At 37.2% G+C, this 24,027-nt stretch overlaps 1 protein-coding gene across 50 annotated transcripts in view; it reads right to left on the reverse strand.

The window, feature by feature from the left end:
- The window catches only part of l(1)G0196 (inositol hexakisphosphate and diphosphoinositol-pentakisphosphate kinase), a 525,389-nt gene that overhangs the window by 215,473 nt on the left and 285,889 nt on the right, over window positions 1-24,027 (reverse strand). For 40 of the 50 annotated variants that reach the window (XM_067124577.1, XM_067124561.1, XM_067124573.1 and 37 more), the window contains one exon: window positions 15,469-15,504. The exons of the other annotated variants lie outside the window; for them this stretch is intronic. In XM_067124577.1, coding sequence (XP_066980678.1) covers window positions 15,469-15,504 — 36 coding nt within the window. The remainder of the gene's footprint in view (window positions 1-15,468; window positions 15,505-24,027) is intronic. 50 annotated transcript variants of the gene reach the window in all.

Consider the following 24,027-nt stretch of genomic DNA (forward strand, 5'->3'; position numbering starts at 1 on the left):
GAACTCCCACTGCCAACAGGGGACTGCCTGTAATGAAATCAACACACTGTTTCAGGTTATATGTCCTTCCATTACTGTTTTCCGGTGTGGATGTCTACTTCTGCCAAAGATTTATCTCTTTTAGATAGAGTGGTTAGTGGTTAGTGGTGGTAGGTTTCTGTTTCCTAACACTAGCAGTTATGACTTGGACCACTGACAGATGGTCTCTTATTTTTTATAAGTTGTATTTTAACATTGAACTTTCACAGTCACAACTGATTCCTGATCCTCTTTTCTTGCCGAGAGCAACCAGATTTTTTAACAACACCACCAACATGCAATATATGGGCCATGCTGTCGAACTTCTCAGCAGCAATCACTGAGCTTTGTGCCTTGTATTTTTTTTTTTTTTTTACAGTGAATACTTGAATTCTTGATGCCATGGTTTTGGTGAATAATAATACATTTTCACCTCTGAAGGCAGGAAGATTACATTACAAATGAGGAACTGGTGGAGATGTGACAGCAGGAAGCAGGGAAGGTCTCAAGGATTTGAGATGGTTTGGACATGTGATCAGAAGGGATGAGGAATACTTGGTAAGAAAAGAATACTGTATACTGATATATTAGCATGAAGATCTAAAGGAGATAGATGAAGACCTAGACCTAGGGAAGTTAAGGCAGAAAGGGCAAAGGACAGATAACAAGGGTGAAAACTAATTTTATATATCAAACCCCATACAGGGAAAAACTGATGTAAAACAATCTATGATGATGATGTTGATAATTCTCTCTGAAGTAAAACCAAAATCTTTATTATTCACACAAAGTTATCATACCAGCTCTTGCCACTACCTTATCTTCTGTTCTCTTTTTCAAGCACTCTTCTGAATGTAATTGAAATGATTGTCTATTCCTCCTCTCTCATGTGCTTCTTAGGTATCTGTGGTTTCATTTTGGACCGTAACTCCATAATGACATACAAGGCTTAGGATGCATCTCTACTCGGTCAATTTCTATCTTCACCCTATGGTTATTTCATTTACAGGATAGCATTTCATTTCATGCCCACAAGGACAAGAATTTGAGGTTGTTTGGTTTCCCTACAAAATCTAGTCACAAAAGACACAAAAGTGTGATTCTGTTTTCAATGTGCCCCTCTGCAAAAACACAGTTCTGGCATTTGGGATTAGGAGAGGAAGGTACTATATTTTAATCTTTTCACATTCAAATTTCTCTATCCACACCAAGTGGGAAAGCTCTCCCTGTTCACCATTACCAGGTTCACAGACCTTCCATCTCCGGCCAGAGACTAACAACACCTTTCTGGTGGCATTTGGGATTAGGAGGGGAAGGTGCTATATTTTAGTCATTTCTCATTCCAAATTTCTCTATCCAAATTGAGTGGGAAAGCTCCCCTTGTTAACCATCACCAGGTTCACAGACCTTCCATCTCTGGCCAGAGACTAACAACACCTTTCTGGCTGTTGATATACCTTTCTACTTTCATATTATCAACTGTCCTACAGCATCAGCTTGATCTACTGCATCAGTATAATTTTCCTTCAAGCATTTTTGGTCATTTAGGTAATTTGTACTTTCTGTACTAGAATACTGTTTGTGGTGGTAAGTTTCTGTTTCCTAATATTGGCAATTATGACTTGGATCATCGACAGATGGTCTCCTGTTTGTCACTTTTTCATAAGCTGTATTTTAATAAAAATCTTTCATATTCACAATTGATCCCTGATCCCCTTTTCCTGCCGAGAGCAACCAGATTTGCTGAACAGCAGCACCAGTACGCAGTAAATGTGCCTTGCTGTTGAACTTCTCAACAGAAGTCCTTCATTCCTCACACCGTTGGAATGTGGAAAATTGTACTGATACAGTAGATGTCGTGCAATTGGAACTTCAAAAGTTCAGGCGAAGATGCAATGCATTACTACCCTAATGCTATTCTCCTTGCATTTTTTAAATTTTTATCTATTTATTAATTTATTTTTTATTTTTAATAAGTGAGATATCCTCACTATGTTTGTCCCTTTACCTTCTTTTACTTCCTAATGAGCACCATATTCTTTGGAAGCTTCAATTTCAAGTCAATGGCCTCTGTGGGCTTGTTCCATATGTACAGTGTTCAGCGTCTGAATACTAATAATAATACAGGCAGTCCCTGGTTATTGGCGGGGTTCCGTTTCTGAGGGTGCGATGATAACCGAAAACTGCCATTAACCGAAAATCAGAGATTTTGGGGCTTTTTCGGTGATTTTCGGGGGGTTATCGGTGCCGAAAAGCGCTCGATTTTCGGTTATTGGCGCCTCTGTTAGGTATGTATCGGCGCCAATAAGTGGAAATCGGCGATTTTCGGTGCATTTTGGCACCGAAAATTACCGATTTTCGTCGCTAGACAAGCCCCATAATAGCGAATCGCTGTTAACCGAGCCCGCCATTAACCGGGGACTGCCTGTAATACAACTGCACAAGGCCCAAATCCATTAAGGCATAGTTGTTCATTCTCCATTAGTTTAACCTTCAAAACCTGATAGAGCTTGGTAATGGCAATACAGTTCGGAGGCAAAGAAGCAGATGCCTCTGTAAAAGCAGCCTAAATCTTTGGAAGTGAGATGGGCTCAGTATGAAACAGAAAAGTAGTAAGACCCATATGAGATAGCTCATAAGGTAACTTAAATCAAATATGTATGTCCTTTAGTCAACTCATAATCTCTGCTAAAAGGGATGCCCCTGAGTCTCACATACAGTGCTTAATCTGTCTTACATGACCTGCATTTATCATAACAAATTCTTTTGGGGGCATTTTCTCAGTTTCAAAGAGAGCAAGGCACATAGTTAAACTGGCTGAGGTAGACAGTATGGAGTTCAAGGCTACACAGCTCAGTTAACAGTGGTTATCTATCTGACACTGGTGTCAGCTACTGGCTCATGATGCTCCTGAGACACAATCAGATTAACAAATATCTTTCCAGAATGAGAAAAATTCCAGAAACTGCAAACAGCAGTACTCATGTTGAGAAAATAAGCCATTTTTTATGTGACTTAGATGAACAATGCAGTTAAACCTACCTTCCTTCGAATGTTTCTTGGAGGTAGACCTACTAATTTTTCATTTCACTCCTAATTCACTCCCAATTCAGGCTTTTCCATCCTAACTTTTCATTGCCTTGTTACCAAAACATACTCAGTGCCATCTTCATTAATATCACCTGCAGTCTCCTTGACTCATTCATTCCCTTTCTTAACTTTCTCTTCCACCTGATTGTTACAACAATGTGTCTGCTAACCAAGAGTGGAGCAACTGCACAGAGCTTGCTATACCACATAGCAAAGTCAGGGTCCTTGTAGTTTTCTAGTTTGACCACATATATACAGTACTATCACTAGATGGATGATACATTATTGGTCTGGAGGAGGCTAAAAAACTATTCTACCCCATGTTAGGTAGGCTTTTGAAAAGACACTTGTTTGCATGTCGCCATATACTCTCAGGGAGGTCAAAACTTGAGGCACCTTCATTTATTTTCCAACTTTAATTTCCATAAGTAGGAGTTTTCACCTTACCCATTTCCTTTTGCTGGGGGCAGATCAGTCTAGGGTTTTGTTTAGAGATGCCTGTGTGTTGGAGCAACTGACTTCCTTAAAAAATTGACAAATTTTAAATCAACTTTTATTTTTCATAACTACCAAACCTGCAGTCTTAACATAAGGGAAAAGTTCTCTAGTGCCAGCTGGAGTCCAGTTTAAAAAAGTTACAAGGAAATTGGTGGCAACAGGAGATGGGCAAGATGGCAGAGAAAATGCTTGGTGCAAAATATAGAAACCATAAAAATTCCATATCCACACCAGTTTGGGAATTTGGTACAGTCAGTTTAATAGCCCTTAGCAAGGATCTCCTTCCTCCAATGAAATGCATTGGATCTGCAATACCATATACATCACCGTAAACAAAGAAAGAGAGAAAGGAGCTAACTTTTAAAAGCACATTTTTATCCCGCAGTAATCATGCCAGTGATAATCTCTTATGGAAGTGAATCAGAATAAATACTACCTCTGTTATCAAAAGCTACATTCCCTACACAACCCCAAAACCATCCCTCAAATACCCGTTATTACAATTGTCTAGCATATTTCCCATTTGTTTTTCTGCATATACTTTTGAAACTACAGTTAATTTTTAGTAGAGAAAATGTGCTGTTCTTATCCGTGTTTAAAATTACTGTAAATTTTTTTTCTTGTTCAAACATAAATCTGATTTATGGAAGTTGTTCTGTTAAAGATGAAATTCTTGAAAATCTATAATAATTAGTATTATGACTAAAAAAAAGATGTTTGTATTGAGCCTTCAAGAATCTACAGCAAGAATAATTCCAGATATGAGAGTGAGTTAAAAACCAGTACTGTACCTGCTTCACGATTATTTGTTTCCTTGTTGATGAATACAGCACACTGGCTGATTAACCAGAAAAAGGAAGACAGTAAAATCCCAATATACCCATATGTCAGAATTTCTGGGATTTACTATCTGATCTCCTTTATGGTGCTCACAACTGTCAAAATTGGCTTCAGCTTCAAAGAATCCTATTAGCCTATCTCTGACACAAAGTGTATTGCAGTTTCCTAAAGGAACCTACCAAGCAGTGGCTCAATTTTTGTTTGCTGAATATCAGTAAACTGTAATGAATATTTATTGTTATCAGTCTGCCCTTTATTCTTCCTATTCTTTGCCACAGAGGTTCTCTCATTTGAAAGAGAGAGAGAGACAAAAAAAATGGTGTGACTCAAGTCAAAGAAGGAAAATTTACACTAAAGAGTAATAGATGATGTCTGCATTTACTGGAGGGAGGTGATATTTTTATATGGTACTAGCCTACTTAGATTATTCACCTTTGTATGGGAATCTGGATTCAACTGCTCTGCCCATTTACATGAGAAGGTAACCACGTAATATATCTACTGATCAAACCATATTGATAACAACAACATAGTAATCTCCTGTAACTCACACAAAAAAATACAATTCCTATCACTTTTTTCAATGAGTAATTCACTCTACCTGGTGAAACAAGATATATATTGAGAAATAATTACAACACTGAAAGACTGTTTTTGTTTTCCATACAGACTTATTAATCCCATATATATCTTTATTTCTGTCCCAAATGTTCCAAGGTTCACCATTATTTTGTCTGTCGAAATGAAGGTACTCTTCCTGAATAGGCTATCTGGATCCACAAATACAGTATATCCTTACCCAATAACCTTACTTATCATGTAAACAGTACATGAAGGTGGGATGCTAGTGGGGCTGGAATGAGGGTACTCATTATAAGATTAATGGGCTTGTATAACTTTTGTTATAAATCACTGCTTCATCATAACCCCATTAATCATAAGCATATGCTTACACTTCCATTTTGATGGAAGGCTGGGATGCTGAATCCCTTGGGGGTATTTTTGTATGCCTGTAGGATCCAAGAGTCATGAACCATGTCTATGATAGCTTTCTGGCCTATATTAGTATGTTTAAACCTATAATGAGTAAGGCACAGTAATTGTATCAGGTAAGAGTCTTACAGAATAGAGAGGGAAGTACACTTACCATCAACAAGGAAAGAGTAGCAAAATACCATGAAAGTCTGCACCTCTTCATCGAGCCATGAATGACAGATGAAAATGGGCTATGATGAAGAGGAAAATGATGAATACAAAACTTTTTTCTCCAAATGTAAATCATGCCCCATCATTACTACTGGGCCAAATGAACATAAGTCCAAACTTTTATGAGAGACATCTAAAAAAAAAACTAAAATGGGCAGGTACCTACACGTAAAACAGATCATTTTAAATTATACTTAAAAGCAACAGAAGTACAGTGTTCTGACTTTGTTGTTGAGGTACAGTGCTCTGACTTTGTGACTTGCACTCCCACCTGTTTTGTTATGCCATCCACCAGAGCACTGTCAAATCTCAAAACCACTTGCCTCAGCTAATGGAAGATAAGTGTTTTTCATGACCTGGGTTTTCCTTTGGTCTTAAGAGAGGAACAGCTTTGATGTGTCATCCCTGCAGTTTCTGGTCCTCTGCAAGTAAAGCCTGATAGCCCGCATGGGATATATTTAACATATATATGATGGCAAACAAAAAAGGAGTGGTGAAAGCCAATACATAACAGTCCTGGCTACTAGTCATCTGGGTCGTTACTATGTAACTGGATACATACCAGTAAAAAAAATTGTCTACATTGTGGGTTCTACCAAAGCAGCTTAATGAGGTGGCTCATAATGATGCTTCATAAGACTCAAAGATGAGAGAGAGACATCAGTTGGTAGGTTTGAACAAGCCATCAGGAGTGTCCACTCCAAATTGCTAGGTAAGTTTCTTTATCTCCAACAAAGAACCTCTGTTGAGTAAACAAAGCATTAAAATCATCAGCACTAACATAAGACAATTAGCAATTGAAAGTATAATGGAGTGATAAGATCAATGGCCTTTCCACTATACCAGCTGCAAAACTGGGTCCACCTGGGATAGATGACTCCTAGGACTACCTACCCCCATGGCTAGAAGAAATGTGAACCATTTCTGTGGTCAAAAAGCAACTATCAGAAGGACCCTTATACTGCAAGTGTACTCCTAATGAGACCAAACAGGGGAAAGGAACAGATATAAAAATTGTCCCAAGGCTGTAAAATCCCATTTATCCCTCTGGCTGCTGGGTTGGGCTGAGCTAAACAGCATCACCACCCAGTTGTCAAGTTACCTCCAAAGTCTTATACTGGTCCAACACACTAATACTTCCATTGGTGCCAAGGTTCGCATAAAGACTTGAAAAGCAAATGCTAGGCTAAACCACAAGACTCAAAACTCGAATACCTTCCCTTCCCAAATCAAGTGAAGGTATTTCTTCAATGCAAGATAGAAAAGATTTGGAAGTACATAACCTTGAAGTCAAGGAAAGCTAGAATATTCCCTTTTTCGATGGATCATTGCACCAACTCCATCACCTCTATCATGATGGGGGTTTGCATCACAAACTCATTTAGCAGCCTGAGGCCAATGATCCATCTCCAACCTCCTGTCATCTTTGCCTACACAAATAAATGACGGTAGAAACCAGGTAACCCGTCTCAGGCCTCTCATTTGTCTATTTCCAAAACTAGCCTACCTCTCTGATCACAGCCTAAAGGTTATACATCCTCAAGCCTACTGGCGGCCATGAAATTAGGAATAAGAGACTTGTCTCCAGCAAGGACAGGTTAATCCAGCTCTGACATCGACTGCCAATGGCTCTGTATTTATCTCCTACCAAGCTCTCCAGTATTTCTGAAGACATGTTCAACCAGAGAAGACATGAATAGGGGAGTACTTTAGTCACTTCCTGCTATTCACTTACCAGGCCATTTGCATGTAGTCCATCCCCTTTTTCCATGCTGAGAGAGTGACTGATGCTTCCCTGCTGGAGGTGTTAGGCTTGGGTAGAGAGATACAACTTCTTGAGAGCCTGCCAGGCATCCTCTATTGACTCAAATATCAGAGAAGTAATTGTCCTCGCTACTACGTTTATGCTGCTTGTTGTAATACAGTAGACAGTGTGTTGCTAATTCCAAAGGTCAGTGGCCTAGTTCCTATTAAAGATCTGTGGTCTAATTGCTGTTAAGTCCACTTCTTTGCTACATACAGATGGCTCTGTCATTCCATGTTCCATGGAAAAGGCAGCCCTTTTGCTTAATGCATTTGACAATAAGCAGGGCAATGAAAAATTCAATATGCCTTGTTCCTGCTTTCAAAAAGCTAAAATGACTTGTTTATCTAGGTAATATTTATTTTTATATTTATCATGTAATGTGATGGTAATTTGGCTCCTAAGTTGTCTGTCATTCATTTTCAAGTTAGCTGGAAAGGGTTCATTTTACACTGTTGGAGAATTGGTAATACTATCCAATCAACGAAATGGGAAGAAAAACATGAGTTCTATTCAATTTTTTATACCTGATCTTGGTATTAATCTCTGGCACCACTGTTCAACTACTTAACTGTGTTGCTGCATAAAATTTATCATAATTCTGATCACCCTTTGCAACTAGATCATCCCAGACAATACTATACATCAAATATAAACCTTAAAACTGCATGTGCAGCAGGTCAAAGACTGGTTAGTTTTTTATCCAAGGTTTCTAGAACCAGCATAATCTCCAGTAAGATCTCTCCTTAGAAGTTAGAAGGCAGTCCATGGCAAAGATGAACCAAGTCTGCTGTGGAGTTCTCCACAAAGACTCCAGAAGCTAATTACTACCACCAAGCTTCTTGCGGTACATACCTAGGGCTGAAGTTGATGGCTCTCATAGTAGTCTGCAGCATTAGAATTCTGTCTCAAATGGTCATCCTTGGTACACTGAAACCTGTGGTGCAAGGAGTAATGGTCACATTAAAAATCCTTGCTGTGATTGCCATTCCCTCAATCCCAGTCACTTTCTCAGTGATAATTATGGTCACAGATGGAGGAAGTAGTCTTGGACTGCTGGTGGTCATAGTTTTGTAGTCTGGAGACATTACAGTTGGCATTCTTCTTGTTTGTGGAGGTAACCTCAGATGAGGAAATGCCTAGGAGAAGCATCTCTACCTGTCAGGATCCATTGAATAGGCTGAGAATAGAGCTCCATTTGTACAGTGATCAGCACTGTAGCCAAGAAGTGAATATGTTGACCCCCACCTATTCGCAATTTCAGATTCACGGACTCACCAATTCGCAGATTTCTCTGTGGAACATTATTGGCAGAAAATTCGCCTATTCGCCCTATTTTTCACAGAGAAATATTCACAAATTACTGTACTGTATTTTCATATTTTTGTGACTAAATGTTTTTGTGATAAAACTTATTAAAATATTCAGGTATAAGCATTTTTAGAAGGTTTTTTGGTGTTCTGAACTCACAATAGGCGGTTATAGACGTTTTCAGAGAGGGTTTTAAGTATTCGTGGATTTTAGCTATTCGCAGGGGTTAGTGGTACGTCCCCTGCAAAAACCAGGGGTCAACTGTATCTTCAAGCTGCAACAATGGTATGGTTGTGGGGATGGGCAACATCATCTGGAGGAGCAGTCATAGTAGGTAAAGTTTACCACTGGTGCAGCAGGTAATACTGGAGATATGGTCATAGGACAAGGAGTAATTGCTGCAAGAGAAGGCAAGCAAAGAAAATCACACTGATAATCTGCCTCAAATATGTCTGCATAAGGTCAATCATAAAATGAAAAGTTTTTTCAGCCCAGCTATGATGATTTATCAGCAGCCACACCTGTAGCCTGGGCAACATGCAGAGCAGGAGTTGAAAAGGTAGGACACAGCAGTTGAAATACTGGCAGAATGTGAGGACAGAGCTGAAACAACAACCGAGGATTGACACTCCTTCACCATGACCAGCAAAAAAAAAAAAAAACTATTGCCAATTGAGAGAGCAAAGACTTATAAGCAGAAATAGATACATAAGCAGCATATCTCCCTGACTGCCCTGCCATATACATCTTCTCAGCGTAGTGGAACCACATCTATCATATGAGAAACAGCAAACTTATTTGGCCATTACAGTTGCTGCAAAAAGATAAAAGTCTCTGTCATGGATGATATAAAAGTATGACAGGCCTTACTTTGAAAGCCTTGAAATGTACGAGGTATGTTCAATAAGTAATGAGAAAATGTCAGGCGAGACACTAAATATGATTTGATCAAAATACTACTTCATGGTGAAGTACACATACATATATTCTATAAAATGACAAACTGGCAACTTTTTATATTTGTAGGTCTGAGTGCAGCGGTGAACGTGGTGGAACCAGTCTGATCTGGTTTGCCGATCTATGAACACTTGTCAAAATGCAGGGAAACATGGAGCAACGTTACACCATCAAATTTTGTGTTAAACTTACGAAAACCAAACAAGAAGCTTATGGAATGTTAAAGGAGGCCTATGGGGATGAACAGATGAGCCAAGCAAGTTTCTATCGATGGTTTAACAGATTTTCTGACGGAAATGAATAGGTTGAGGATGAACCCAGATCTGGAGCACTGAAAAGTGCATGCAAGGAGGAAAACATTGAGGAAGTGCAAAGGTTAGTGATGCAAGACCGTCGAATATCTGTGAGGATGCTATCTGAAGCTGTTGGTATTAGTATTGGCACAGTAGAGACAGTTCTGGCCGAAGATCTGAAGCTCCACAAAGTCTGTGTCAAGTTCGTGGCAAAGATCCTCTCCACCTGGATGGCCGACAGGGGAATGAAAGTGGTACAACACCCACCCTACAGCCCTGACCTAGCCCCTTGCGACTTCTTCCTGTTCCCATAATGCATGAAAGACAGCCTTAGGGGAACCAGACTCCAGTCAACAGAGGAGCTGAAAGAGGCATCGGAAAGTTACCTGAAGGGACTACTGAAAAAGGACTTTGAGGAGGTCTTCCAGGATTGGGAGAGATGCATGCAGAAGTGTGTAGCTGCAAGAGGCAATTATTTTGAAGGAGACAAAGTTGTGTAAGCTTATGAAAATAAATAGTGTCTCTCCTGACATTTTCTCATTACTTATTGAACATACCTCGTACAATGGGATAGCACAAAAAACAGTGAATGCATGATAGATAAAACACAAAATCACAGCACTAACAAAGTATAACGTACATTAAAATGACATACCAAATCATTATTATACTGAAATAAATGACTGGTAACGGAATGAATAAATCTCACAATGTTAATGGAACACTTGAGCAACAAAATCACAACTTGTCTCTCTGCGAGCCAATCTCCCTTTGGAGCCGTATTGTCTTGATAGTCTGCTTACTCTGCCTATAAGGTTTTCAGCTGAAGATTTAAGAAGGAAAGAAAATACAGGGGTAAAAAAAAGTTCAACTAATCTTAACTGAAGTACAGTATACAAAACATTAACCCTTTAACGCCGAAGCCCTATTTACAAAAATGTCTCCCCTATGCCGGCGGCGTTCGGTGAGTTAGCGCCGAAGCAGAAAAAAAGTTTTTTTCCAAAAAATCAGAGCACGCTTAGTTTTTAAGATTAAGAGTTCATTTTTGGCTCATTTTTTTGTCATTGCCTGAAGTTTAGTATGCAACCATCAGAAATGAAAAAATATCATTATCATATATAAATATTGGAATATATGACAGCGAAAAAAAACTCGTATATAATTGTATACAAATCGCTGTAAGCAAAACGGTTAAAGCTAATGAGTTAATTTTTTTAGTTGTATTGTACACTAAATTGCAATGATTTTGGTATATAACAAATTTTAAAACGATCAAAGCAACACAGAGAAAATATTATCACAAAATGATGCATGAATTTGTAACGCGGACATAAAAAATGTTTTTTTTCAAAAATTCACCTTAAATCAAAATATTGTGCTAGAGACTTCCCGTTTGTTGAAAAATGAAGCTAATTGATTGAATATTACTAGACTGTAAGTGTTTTAGCTTACAATTGCAGTTTTCGACCATTTCAGTCGAGTTAAAGTTGACCGAAAGTCAAATTTTTCTATTTATTGTGATTTATATGGAAATATTTCAAAACTGATAAAAGCTACAACCATAAGTTATTTTTTGTTGTATTGTACATGAAATTGCGCACATTTTCATATATAAAACTTTATGTAACGACTAATATAAAGCGGTGCAAATATTACGACAACGAGACGAAAGAATTTCTCAGATGTTTGGCCGAGTTACCGCACAGACGTAAGGAAAATGTTTTTTTAAAAAATTCACCATAAATCGAAATATTGTGCTAGAGACTTCCAATTTATTGCAAAATGAAGTTAAACGATTGAATATTACTAGAATGTAAGAGTTTTAGCTTACAATTGCGTTTTTTTACCATTTCAGTCGAGTTAAAGTTGACCGAAGGTTGAAATTTTGGCAGTTATCGTGATTTATGTGAAAATATTTCAAACCTGATAAAAGCTACAACCATGAGCTATTTTCTGTTGTATTCTACATGAAATTGCGCACATTTTCATATATAAAAGTTTAAGTAACGACTAATGTAAAACGATGCAAACATTACGACAACATGACGAAAGAATTTCTGAGATGTTCGGCCGAGTTACCGCGCGCAGACGTAAGGAAAAATTTTTTTTTCAGAAATTCACCATAAATCGAAATATTGTGCTAGAGACTTCCAGTTTGTTGCAAAATGAAGGTACATGATTGAATATTACTAGAATGTAAGAGTTTTAGCTTATAATTGCGTTTTTTTACCATTTCGGTCGAGTTAAAGTTGACCGAAGGTTGAAATTTTGGCAGTTATCGTGATTTATATGAAAATATTTCAAAACTGATAAAAGCTACAACCATGAGTTATTTTCTGTTGTATTCTACATGAAATTGCACACATTTCCATATATAAAACTTTATGTAACAACTAATATAAAACAGTGCAAACATTACGACAACGTGATGAAAAGAATTTCTGGCGCGGATGTAAGGAAAAAGTTTTTTCAAAATTCACCATAAATCGAAATATTGTGCTAGAGACTTCCAATTGGTTGCAAAATGAAGGTAAATGATTGAATATTACTAGATCGTAAGAGTTTTAGCTTACAATTGCGTTTTTTACCATTTTGGTCGAGTCAAAGTTGACCGGTTGAAATTTTGGCAATTATCGTGGTTTATATGAAAATATTTCCAAACTGATAAAAGCTACAACCATGGGTTGTATTTTGCTGTATTGTACATGAAATTGCGCACATTTTCATATATAAAACTTTATGTAACTGCTAATACAGAACAGTGCAAAAATTACGACAAAATGACGAAAGAATTTATGAAATTTTCGGCTGAGTTACCACCCGTGCGTAAGAAAAAAGTTTTTTTTTTTCAAAAATTCACCATAAATTGAAATATTGTGCTAGAGACTTCCAATTTGTTGCAAAATGAAGGTACATGATTGAATATTACTAGAATATAAGAGTTTTAGCTTACAATTGCGTTTTTCAACCATTTCAGTCGAGTCAAAGTTGACCGAAGGTTGAAATTTTTTGTAGTCGACGTACGGTACGTCCACTCGGCACCCAACAGACAATTTTAGTCGACGTATGATACGTCCAATAGGCATTTAAGGGTTAATATAAAAATTAAAATATTATAAATATAAAACTAGCTAATGCCTCATAAGCTAGTTAGCAGAAAAACTAGACCTAAAAATCCTCACAAAATAATAACAAAAGTTGAAAAACCCTCACCAAAATAATAACAAATCCTGGAAAGAAGTGACAATATATACAAAACAGGAATCATGGACTGGACTAAAGCAAACACTGCAAAACAACTACATTCTGAGGGCAATAAAGTTATTTGACACACAACTGGTCCTTACAAAGTTGGAGATCCAAGAGAAGACTGTGGCAACTGGAACATATCTGTTAAACACAGAAATCACTCTCATCACTCGTAAATGCACTAAGGTGAAAACTGGCAAAAAAAAAAAAAAAATCAAAATAATGGAAACTGAATTAGTAATTTGCATTGATACAGCAAAACTTTTCAGTATAAAAACCTAGCAACTGTCAACAGCACTGCAGATTTATGAAAAGTGAGGTTTGGTTGTGATATACCCAATGAATCAGGTGGTGCATGCACGGAGTACTACCACTTCCAGTATGAGAGACAAATGACTAGTGAACCTGGGAACACTTGGGACACAAATAAGAGCCTATACAGTATATGATTCATGGGATTGTGACACTACCAACTGAATGTTAAAGCCAGATAACCAAATCCAGTTATCCTTATATTGACTTGTCAAGAAACTAATAATAAATAAATGGAGAATTTGGGTCTCTCTGCCTCATCAACCCAGCCACTTCCATATACCATACCTAATAAGTATGCAAGGAAGCCTTATTACCTGATGGCACTTAACAATAACACATCATCACAGGAGACTGATCAAGAGCTCTCTTCTTTTATTTTCTAAGCTATGACTATAATATGGTTCACAGAATTCAATGACCAACATTTAATTTTTCCCTCAGGTTTCTTCTTCAAGGCAGTCAACAGTAGAAGCAACTCATCAAACTAATTAGGGTGGACATACATGACTTCTGAGATTAATGTTCATTATGTTAGTGTTCTTGAAAGTTACTACTGAAACCATCCATAGTAATTACTCTGAATTTATTATTAACCAAATCAGCACAGAATCAGCACAATTCTATACAAAAATCAACAACTGCATCCCTGACATAATCTGTATTCATATATCTTCTTTCTTCCAGAATTCATGAAAGTAATTGTGTAAATAGTATTTGCCTGTAAATACAATTTACATACTTATGTTATATACCTAATTTTGAATCCCATAAAATCTTGTTCCCAAAATTCATAGTCATGCTTAATATAAAAAGAGACATGGATCACACTGCCCATCAAATTACAAACTTTTAAAATGAATAAATCATGATACAAGAGTAAAGAGAAAACTCAGCAGTTACACACTGAAAAACATGGATTTTTCTAAATACAAGTTATACTTCATTTTTACCGAAGTCCTTTTCCCATACATAACCTGACAAACATTAACAGGCATGCAACAATAATTTCATAATACACTTTCAATCCCTGTTACTTTATGACTTCATATAAATCCTATTAAGCCTGATGGAAATTGAAGTAGCAAGCATAGATTCTAGCACTTGTTGCCTAAAAATTTCCCTTTGGATATGTGAAGAGTAATGTGTGAATGGGGCAATATGAAAAAAATAATCTGTTCAGAAATGGTAAAACTTCATGAAAAATACAATCACTAGCCAGTTTATTATCAATTATATTGTAATGTTTCTTATTTTTTCCTTGGAAGGGTTTAGATATATACCAGCACCAAAGAAAAAGATAAAAATAAAAAAGATGCATTCTAAATAATAATTTATATAACTTTTATTAAAGGGAAAACATGTGCCCTTTGAAGTAAAATAATGAAAACTAATGTACAGAGAGAAAGATCTATACAACATAAACTATACATACAAGCAACACATATCACTATTCCCATGCTAAACAATGCCAGAAATACTAACTATTCAACAAACAGTGCATAATCATTATTTATAAGCACAAGAATACCAATATTAAGCAAGAGAGCAAAAAAGGATAGTTTAGCAACTCTAGCAGTATCTACAACACAGTCCACACCGACAAATCTCCTAATCTATTCTTTAAGGAAATTCTAAAGCAACCTTTTGCTGGGAACATTTGTCCAACCATGGAAAATGGATATCTGAGTATAGCAACCTCAGTTCACTGCAGATCTCAAGCTATAATTGAATAATTCATTAGCTACATTAAACACTAGACTTGCAAATAAAATGAAGGCAGTGATAAAATATCTATACTGTTTTACTCCCTGAGAGGTTCACAGCTCAAATATTCCAATCAGCAAAAGGTTGTATTTGTCCCCTGTACATGATGAAATATTTACTCACATCCAGTTACAGATTCTTCAATCCACTCTGACCGTTCTGAAACATAGTTACATTACTGATCACAATACAAATGAAAATACTCACATTACAGTGGCAACTATTCTTATTTTTCTAACCCTTTCAGTGTCCATTTTTTGGATATTTTGATTTATCTTATTGTTGTTACTAATAGTCAATTCTCTTGATAATCTGATTTACATTTTTAGGGTTACTAATAAAGTAATTTTGGAGGTCTACAATTAGAAAAAATAGTTTACAGTTTACCTAAAATAGGCACATAACAAATAACCTAAAACTGACCAATTTAGTAATCAGCTCCTTATTGAAATGCCTAGTTATCCTACAGTTATAAAGGAAATATATACCTAAACACACTGAAAGGGTTCATTATCAAAACAGAGCCAATCAAGCATCACATATGTTGTGCTGATTTCCAAATTAATGCATCAAAATTTTAAGCTCTAACTGCAAGTTTTAATTAGCAGTTAAATCATCAAGACTATTTTCTAAGAGCCAGTAACTTAACAATAACACCAGAAAAATACTCTGTTCACTGTATGAAAATTTACCATTTTCTACGAGAGAGGAAGCTGCAGAATCAACAACAAAGATCTAAGAGTTCCACTTTACACTAAACAACAAAATTCTGAGCTTATCAAGAATGCAAACATTCATCAACGTTCTTCAATCAAATACATGAAGTGCTGATGAATGAAACAGGCCACATCTGCATTAACATAATATATACTGCATTAGCTTACTACACATATAGTACAAACCTTTCCCAATTGTCTAAATTTGTTGTCCTATCACATTTTCTAATTAACTTCTCATATCAATACAAAGGAATTCCTTTCCATAAGGCATGATGATTGTGAAAAGTAATATCAAAAGCATACACAAAACTGCTTTTTTCAGGAGTCACACTAATTCACTGAAAAACGTTAATACTGTACGCCTAAATCTTGTTGTGGAGTAGCAAGTTACAGTATGATGTTGTGGTATATCGTACCATTCAGCACGTAAAGGGAAGGCTGGTATATCGTACCATTCAGCACGTAAAGGGAAGGCAAATTAGATCCAAATATGTGCAGACTCTGTCTTCAAAGTTATTACTATACATCTGAAATAGCAAATCATCTGGAGTTCCTGTAAAGTCAACCTACTTAAACACTTTAGATATGGGAAGTTGACTCACCCTCTTTGAGCTAATGCTTGATCCTTAAAAAATGAATTATTACTCTCCATATCTGACTACAAAAACTGTCTAACTAGCAATAGCCATGGATAAGGAAATGGCAAAATGTACAACATGACTGATGTAATGCCCAAAACAGCTAAAGTGCTAGGGAAGGTGAGTACCCCATTAAATAACTAACCCTGCAGCTAAAAATCCCACGTTGAAGAACCTAAAGATTACTAATTTTAAAATAAAAACCAAGCTACCAATTAATTCAGCCTCACCTTTTGCAGACCAAGTTAAATTTCTCTATCTTTGGATTCGTTTATCTGTTACCCCTCCCCTTTTCATGCACAGATGGGAAACTATCAAATAACCATAAAGGCAATGCAGACCTACTTTATTAGGTAATTGAGACTAAACAACATTCTTTTGATGTTTCACTGCCTGAGACCTGTCATCCTAGCCCCCATCTCACACTTGGATATTAAAAAAAAACTCTAAACAAACTAAACAGTTGGGGCAGCAATGATCAAGAAGGGCTTTTTCCCATGTTTATCACAATGTCCAAAAAATAAATGATTGGGAAGAAAATACCTAGGACCAGGACCAAAGTCTCTGGAGACCAGAGGGTCAGAGAGACCTGTGGCATTGGTGAAAAGAAGTGAAGGTGCCAGTAGATGTGTTAGACAACATAACTCGCATGCACAGTGTTAGCTCGTGCAGCAAATTTCATTCCTTCATTTAGTGATTTTCCAATCTGAATAATGGCACAACTTACTGTAACATTTATATACTTCTACTGCCATCAATATCTTGCAGTTAAGGTATCTATTCCAGGTTGTACTGCATTGTTTTATCTCAGCAGATGATGCTGTCAGACCCATCTTTTGTATTTTTAATTTGAATTTATAGTTAGAGGACCTATTTAAAACAAAATTTCTTACTGCATTCCATTTCATCACATACATTTTCATATAAAATATTTGAATTCACACCACAGAAGTGGTGTGCTTACCCATTAGTTACCTTTTTCCAATTTTCAGGTTCTACTTCAGAAGAAATGCTTTAGACGAGCCCTGTGAGAGTCGGGAAATGTGACTCAACCATCTCATTAAACTAATTTATAATACCCTGTACCTCTGACAATAAAAAAAAAGGACCAGAGAAACCTGAGTTATCTTAGGAAGTTAATACTGCACAACACATCTATTGTGGGAAGACAGATCTAATCAGCCTTGACTTGGAACAATCACTATATACAAATACTGACTGATAAATGCAAAAATTATATAAGGAGCATGCAAGATAATTTATTCAGAATCCAATTACATTCCAGCTACAAAACTTCAAAGATACATTCACAGATTAGACACAACAAAAAATGATGATTTTGATATAGCTTGACCTTTACCCATGATTATAGCATCATCATCATGATGATGACCATTACTTGCTCAGTCAGCATCACAGGTTACATATAAAATAAGTAACAGAACCTAACTTATGGAGGCAGTCCCTTGGGTAGAATGGTGGCACCAAAAGGATCACAAGGTATTAAAGTATCTGCCAGCAACTAATTTATTTAACGTAAAAGTTTATAAAGTCAAAATTACTCATAAATACGGGATTTCATTGGACTGTTATAGAAACACAAAAAAAAAACATGAACAAGGGCAAGTATGCTTTGTCTGACATCACAGTTTGAGGGGTTTGTAGCAGCACAGCATATCTTTGCTGAATTCTCTATGAAAAGTTCTCATATGCAACTGACATCGTATTTTCTTCCAGTAACTTGTGTTTTGGCAAGAAAATAAAGGACAAAGAGGGGTTATATGAGGTTCGTTTCTAATATGAGTACTTAGCTAGTACATCATGAGGTACAGCTAATTTTTTTGTTGGAACAAATGTCTTGAAAAGAGTATTCTTTAAAGCAGTATTCCTGAATGACACTGCTTTTATGGGGCTTATAAGATTATGAAGATCCCACATAAGATTCCTCATAATTCTGAAGTTAAATACATACCATGTTATCATTTAAATAGCACAAGAGAAACTGAGCTACCTTCCTTGAAGGCTAAACAAGGCTTGTATACCCCATAACCTTAGACAGAAAACCTCTAATAAGAGAAAAGATGAGAGTAGGAGGTCTTCTCATCTCTAATAAAAGATGAGTAGGAGATCTTCTCATTATTAAACCATCACAGAATATGGTTAACTGTCAAGCAGAAATAAGGTATAAGTTAACAATTATCGAGAAAGTTAATTCTTGATGCAACCACCAATAAAAAAAATCTTCATTCTACAACTTCGGTGGATAACCTCTATGTGTTCAGAACAACATTAACTCTTGACAAAACACTTAAAATGACCAAGGAATGGTGTCTGGATTACTCCTCATGGAGTCTTTCAGAAGAGAGCAAAGATTTTCTAATTACTCCTGCAGAGGCCATAAAGGTGTGGTAAGGGCCATATCCGGAAGGAAGAAATTGAAACACAGTCAATTAGCATCCTTATAAGAATGAAAAATGGAAAGGTATAAGCAAGCTGTCCCATATATCAGGGAACCACAGATCTTCATGGCTTAAGACTTAAAACATGAGCTTGCCCTAACCATTATGTGTTGAGAGTCTGCCATGATGTCCTTGATTAAAGTGAATTAGGAAGACATAGCAACTGTGTGGTTCTTTGCAAATAGAGAATCTCTAGGATGCTCACCTAAGGTGACCAAGTACCAACTAGTAGTAAAAACAGGCTAAGGATGATCTGTCCAATAATTTTCTCAATACTTTGCTGCCTAAAGCAAGAATAATTTTTATTCATCATGTTTGAATTTTTAAAGTTTTTTTTTTTTAGTATGAAAATCCATGAATTTAGAGCCTCAATTCTGAAAGATAGTGATAAGCATTTTAACAAGTTTCAGTAATGTCATTAGAACCGGGAGATATATTTAGTAAACTTTTCAGTGGATTAATGTCTACAGCAAATGAAAATACAAACAATTGTAAACTTTTTTAAAATTCTAAGTTTCCATTTAGACCATTTATGCTAATAAGGATTGGAAATACCAGTAATGAAGTGGTAAAGATTCCAAAATGTATTTTTGTTCTGTTCCCAACAAACCATACCATAAACAATACCCATGTGAAAAGTACTATTACACACTAATTTCAGCAGGTGGCTGGGAGCAATTTTTTCACTCTAAGTCTTTTGACATTCAAAGCGCTACAATTTCCTTAGTTCTACACTTTTCAACTACACCAGACACAATCTTTTTCCATTATATTCCTTGCACACATATCACCCTTTTTAAGAGGGCCATGACATCCAGCTTTCTCTCCTTTAAACAAATCAAGCATTAATCATTTCTTCTCTTCTGCACCCCATCCATGCATTCCAGAAGTCCAGGAAATATTGAATACTATGGTTTAACTTATTTAGCCCACTTCTTAAAAATTATTTACTGGATTTCAATGCCAACCATTCATTTCTTCATTCCATTTACTAAATATTTATGTTCTGTTGGCTCAATAATGTAATATAGCCAGCCCTGGAAGAAATATAACCCTCATCTAAGGGCAACCACTGTGTTTCTCCTAAACAACAATTCCTCCTACCAGCTACCAATCTCTTATCTCTTCTTGAGATCTCTCTGCTCTGTGGCAGCCTCTTCCTCTTTCCTATACAGTAAAAACCTTTTTTGTCTCTACAAATGCTTATATTAGCCCAATTATCCAAAACAAATGCGAGCGAAATTCATCATCCATATCATTTCACCAATCTGTCCCTCTCCGTATCATAAGCTATGGCTGAGGAGACAAACTTTGCACTAGCAAAGAGAACATAAAGGTCAAGTCAGGTCAGATCACACTGTTCTGGTGGTGGTGCCTTCAAGATCTAATCTTTGGTCCACTCCCTGAATGCTTGGGTACATTCCTATTATGGTGACCAAAGGGGGAAAAGCTAACACCATCAACTGAAATTTATTTTGCAATATGGTACTATACACTGTACTGTATTCAGAACTTTATTATAACATTTTCCCTTTTAGCATATACACTAACTGATGCTATGTGCCATAAACAACAGTGTTGGATCTCTTAGTTAAACTAATATTGAATAATTTTTTCATAATTAGACAGGAAAGTTCACTTGCAAGTAATCTTAACTGTTTCCAATTAGGGCTAACTGAACTGCAGAAACACACACATTCATACAAATAGTTTTCTGACAATAAGGTAAGGAAAAAATATATTTGATGAATTATACTGCAATGAATAATGTACTGTACTGTATAATAAAAACAAGGGAGATACATCAAAGTTGAAGTTGGCATTGCAGAATTCTCTTTAATTTCTTATAATATGTGACAGAGTAGCACGGTACAAACAAGTCGTAAGGTATATAAGACAGAAGATGTTTCAAAAATACACAAACTGCACTGCCCCTGTTATATACACAAACAATCCATAAAAACAAGACATAATTCAAGAGAATACAGTACTACAGTACTGTATTAAATCCTGCAATGTTTTTGTGTAAAAAAAAAACCACAATGCTGTTCTCCGTGTTAATCAGAAATCTAATATGGGTGAATGTATTTATGGAAGTAAAGTACTGTATCATATTTTGACACAAAGCCTAGCACCGAGGCCAAAAAAGCCATTAAGAAGAGTGATAAAAAATTATATAGTCATGATGGGTTGTGTGAAATAGGAAAGTTTAAAATGTTGCAAAGATTATGATAAGGGGAAGAGCAATTAATAAGGATTTAAAAATAAAATAAGATGAAAATTGGTTGCAAAATCAAAAAAAAAAAACAAACGTTATGAATTTAACTTAAAAAAAATCAATATCCCATGATCACTGGGAGTCCCTATAAAGGGGTATCACCTAATGTGTGTCTTCAGTATTGTAGGCAGTACTACAGATTCTTCTGTAACATCCCTTCAGTCCAAAGCTGCATGACTTTCCATCTTTCATGACTATTTGGAAAAATAATAATACTCTGGGGTATCTTTGCCACTGATTAAAATACCTGAAGCAGTACAACAAAATGAACTCTACCTTAAGTAATCAATTATAACAATCACTCATTGTTCCACTTCTAATAAAAATTGGGCCGCTTCACTAAGTATACTACAGACAGTGTGTCAAGTCCACAATGGTCACTCTTTAAATAGAATGACAGACAAAGACTGGATGTTGCCTCTCATCTGTTAATATTTTCATAATAAACGTTTGTGAGTCTGAGAAAATCACCAAAAACTCCAATCTCTGAAGATGAAAAGAAAAACCTGCTACTAAATGTAAGTCGATGCTTTTGTGATCCTGTTTCCCCCAGATTCACAAAAGTAAAAAACTCACTTCCAATATGTCTGTTAAATTTTTAACAGCAAATTCTTCCTAATTTGGAAAGTTTTAGATTGCCAATTTCCTACTTCTATATTTTATATATATTTTCATTTGCTACTGATAATTCTATACTATTCAGTTCTTTTATAAAGTACTGAGATTTTCATTCTTTTGATATGATCTATTTGCAATGCATATTGTTTTCTGAGTTCAGCCCCGTGTCACCCGGTGAAATTCCATACTAACACGAATTTCTAGGTATAAATATTGCTAAGTATACCAGAGAAAAAGGCTTTCAGGAATGCTGGAGTTACTACCCCCAGATCGAGCGTCTTCCATAATGAAGACGTCGGTATTACCAAGGGTGAGTGAAAGAATCACAACCACAGAGCCACACTCGATAGACATCCCCATGTCAAAATCCCCCGGGAAGAGTAGAGAGCCATTCCAGCCCCTACACTCACCCGCCCGCCAAGCGGCGACTCCAGCGCCACCTACACTCATTCCATTTCTAGCACGTGAATTTATTCCCCCCAGAATTTTTGTGCTTGTGTTTTTGGCTGTTTTTTGCCTTATTGCCAGCATGTCTTCAAGCAGCTTTACTGTCACCAAGTTAAGTACCATCTTATTGTGGGGTTTTTATGATAAGTTTGGCTGGGTCAATCTGTATTTTCATATTATATGTGATTGTTGTTATGACGCTGTCGCGTCCCCTAGCCAGCCATGTCGACCGCGAGATTCGCCCACCAGCTTGTTCTGTTTGGGATTTCTCCTTGTCGTTATATTACTTATCATTATTCCCCCTGGGTTTCATCCTGGTGGTGTTTCCTGGGCGGGTTGTATCGGTGTTTCTCTACATTATTTTACTGAACCACATGTCGGGGTTCCTTCATTAGGGTTCCCGTCATTTCCCGCTTGGGTTCCTCCACCAGGATGTGTTCCCTTTGACAGTTTTAGCTTCTTTATCATTATATTATGTCGTGCTGTTGCTATCAGTGTTTTATTGCCTTGAATTTACATGCGGGGGAGCGTCAGCCTCGATTTTATTGTTTACCCTGTCGCTCCTCTCGGTTAGGCTATGCGCCTTGCACGAGCACAAAGTAATTCCTGGTTTATGTATACGGTATTTACTTTTAGTGATGGTGATTTATCTGGTATTTTGTTGTGTGGGGCTCCCTAGCCTGCCTATGTCTATGTTAGGCTCGTATTTTACTTCCTTGGCCTCCCGCTCTCCTCAGTAGGTTAGGTATGGGGAGGGAATCCCCAGGTTGAGGGAGTTTCTGTTGTTCCTTCCACGGGCCGTTGTTTGAGTGGTAGAGTGAGACCCCATTGTCCTCCCCCTTCTCCACGGAGGGGTAGAGCTTTCTGTGGGTGTGTCTCCTCTATGCTGTTATGGCATCCCCCCCCTTTTCTTTCGGCTCTGGTTGGTTTTCAGCATGGAAATTTCTCTCCCTGTTATTTCCTCCCCTCCCTTCCCTTGTCCCCTCCTGTTAGCTTAGGCTATGCCTAGGTGCGGGTGCTGACCTAGGCTATGACTAGGTGTGAGTCAGCATGTTGAGGCCTTGGTCGCTATCCCCTTCCTCCTCTTATTCGGGGTAGGCTATGTCCTTCCACGGCTGGTATTAATTTACTTGGCGTGGTGCGTGACTGCAGTCGAGCGGGTGAAGTGTCTTCCCCAGTCTCCTGTTTTCACTTGCCCTAGCCTACTCCCCATCCCTGCCCCACCAACCCTTCCCTCCCCCTCCCTACCCCAGGTCAGCTCTTGCCTCTTCTCGTGCGGGTGACGTCAGCTGGCGTTTTCTCCGAGTTTGGGGGCTTTCCCTGGTGGAGGGATTCGCTCCCTCCCAGGGCAAGTCCCCGGTGGCTCTGCGCTTGGCTCAATGTTTCGTTAACCTGCTCTCCTAGGATTGAGCGGGTTTCGAACATTCTTGGGTTTTCGTTCTCGACCTCTTTCCGCGTTCGCTTGCGTTTGAGATTACTTTAGTTGGGTTGATTGGCGCTTACTCCGGCCCTTGTGGCCTCGT

The sequence above is a fragment of the Macrobrachium rosenbergii genome, chromosome 22, assembly GCF_040412425.1.
Source record: "Macrobrachium rosenbergii isolate ZJJX-2024 chromosome 22, ASM4041242v1, whole genome shotgun sequence".
NCBI classification, from domain to species: Eukaryota; Metazoa; Arthropoda; class Malacostraca; order Decapoda; family Palaemonidae; genus Macrobrachium; species Macrobrachium rosenbergii.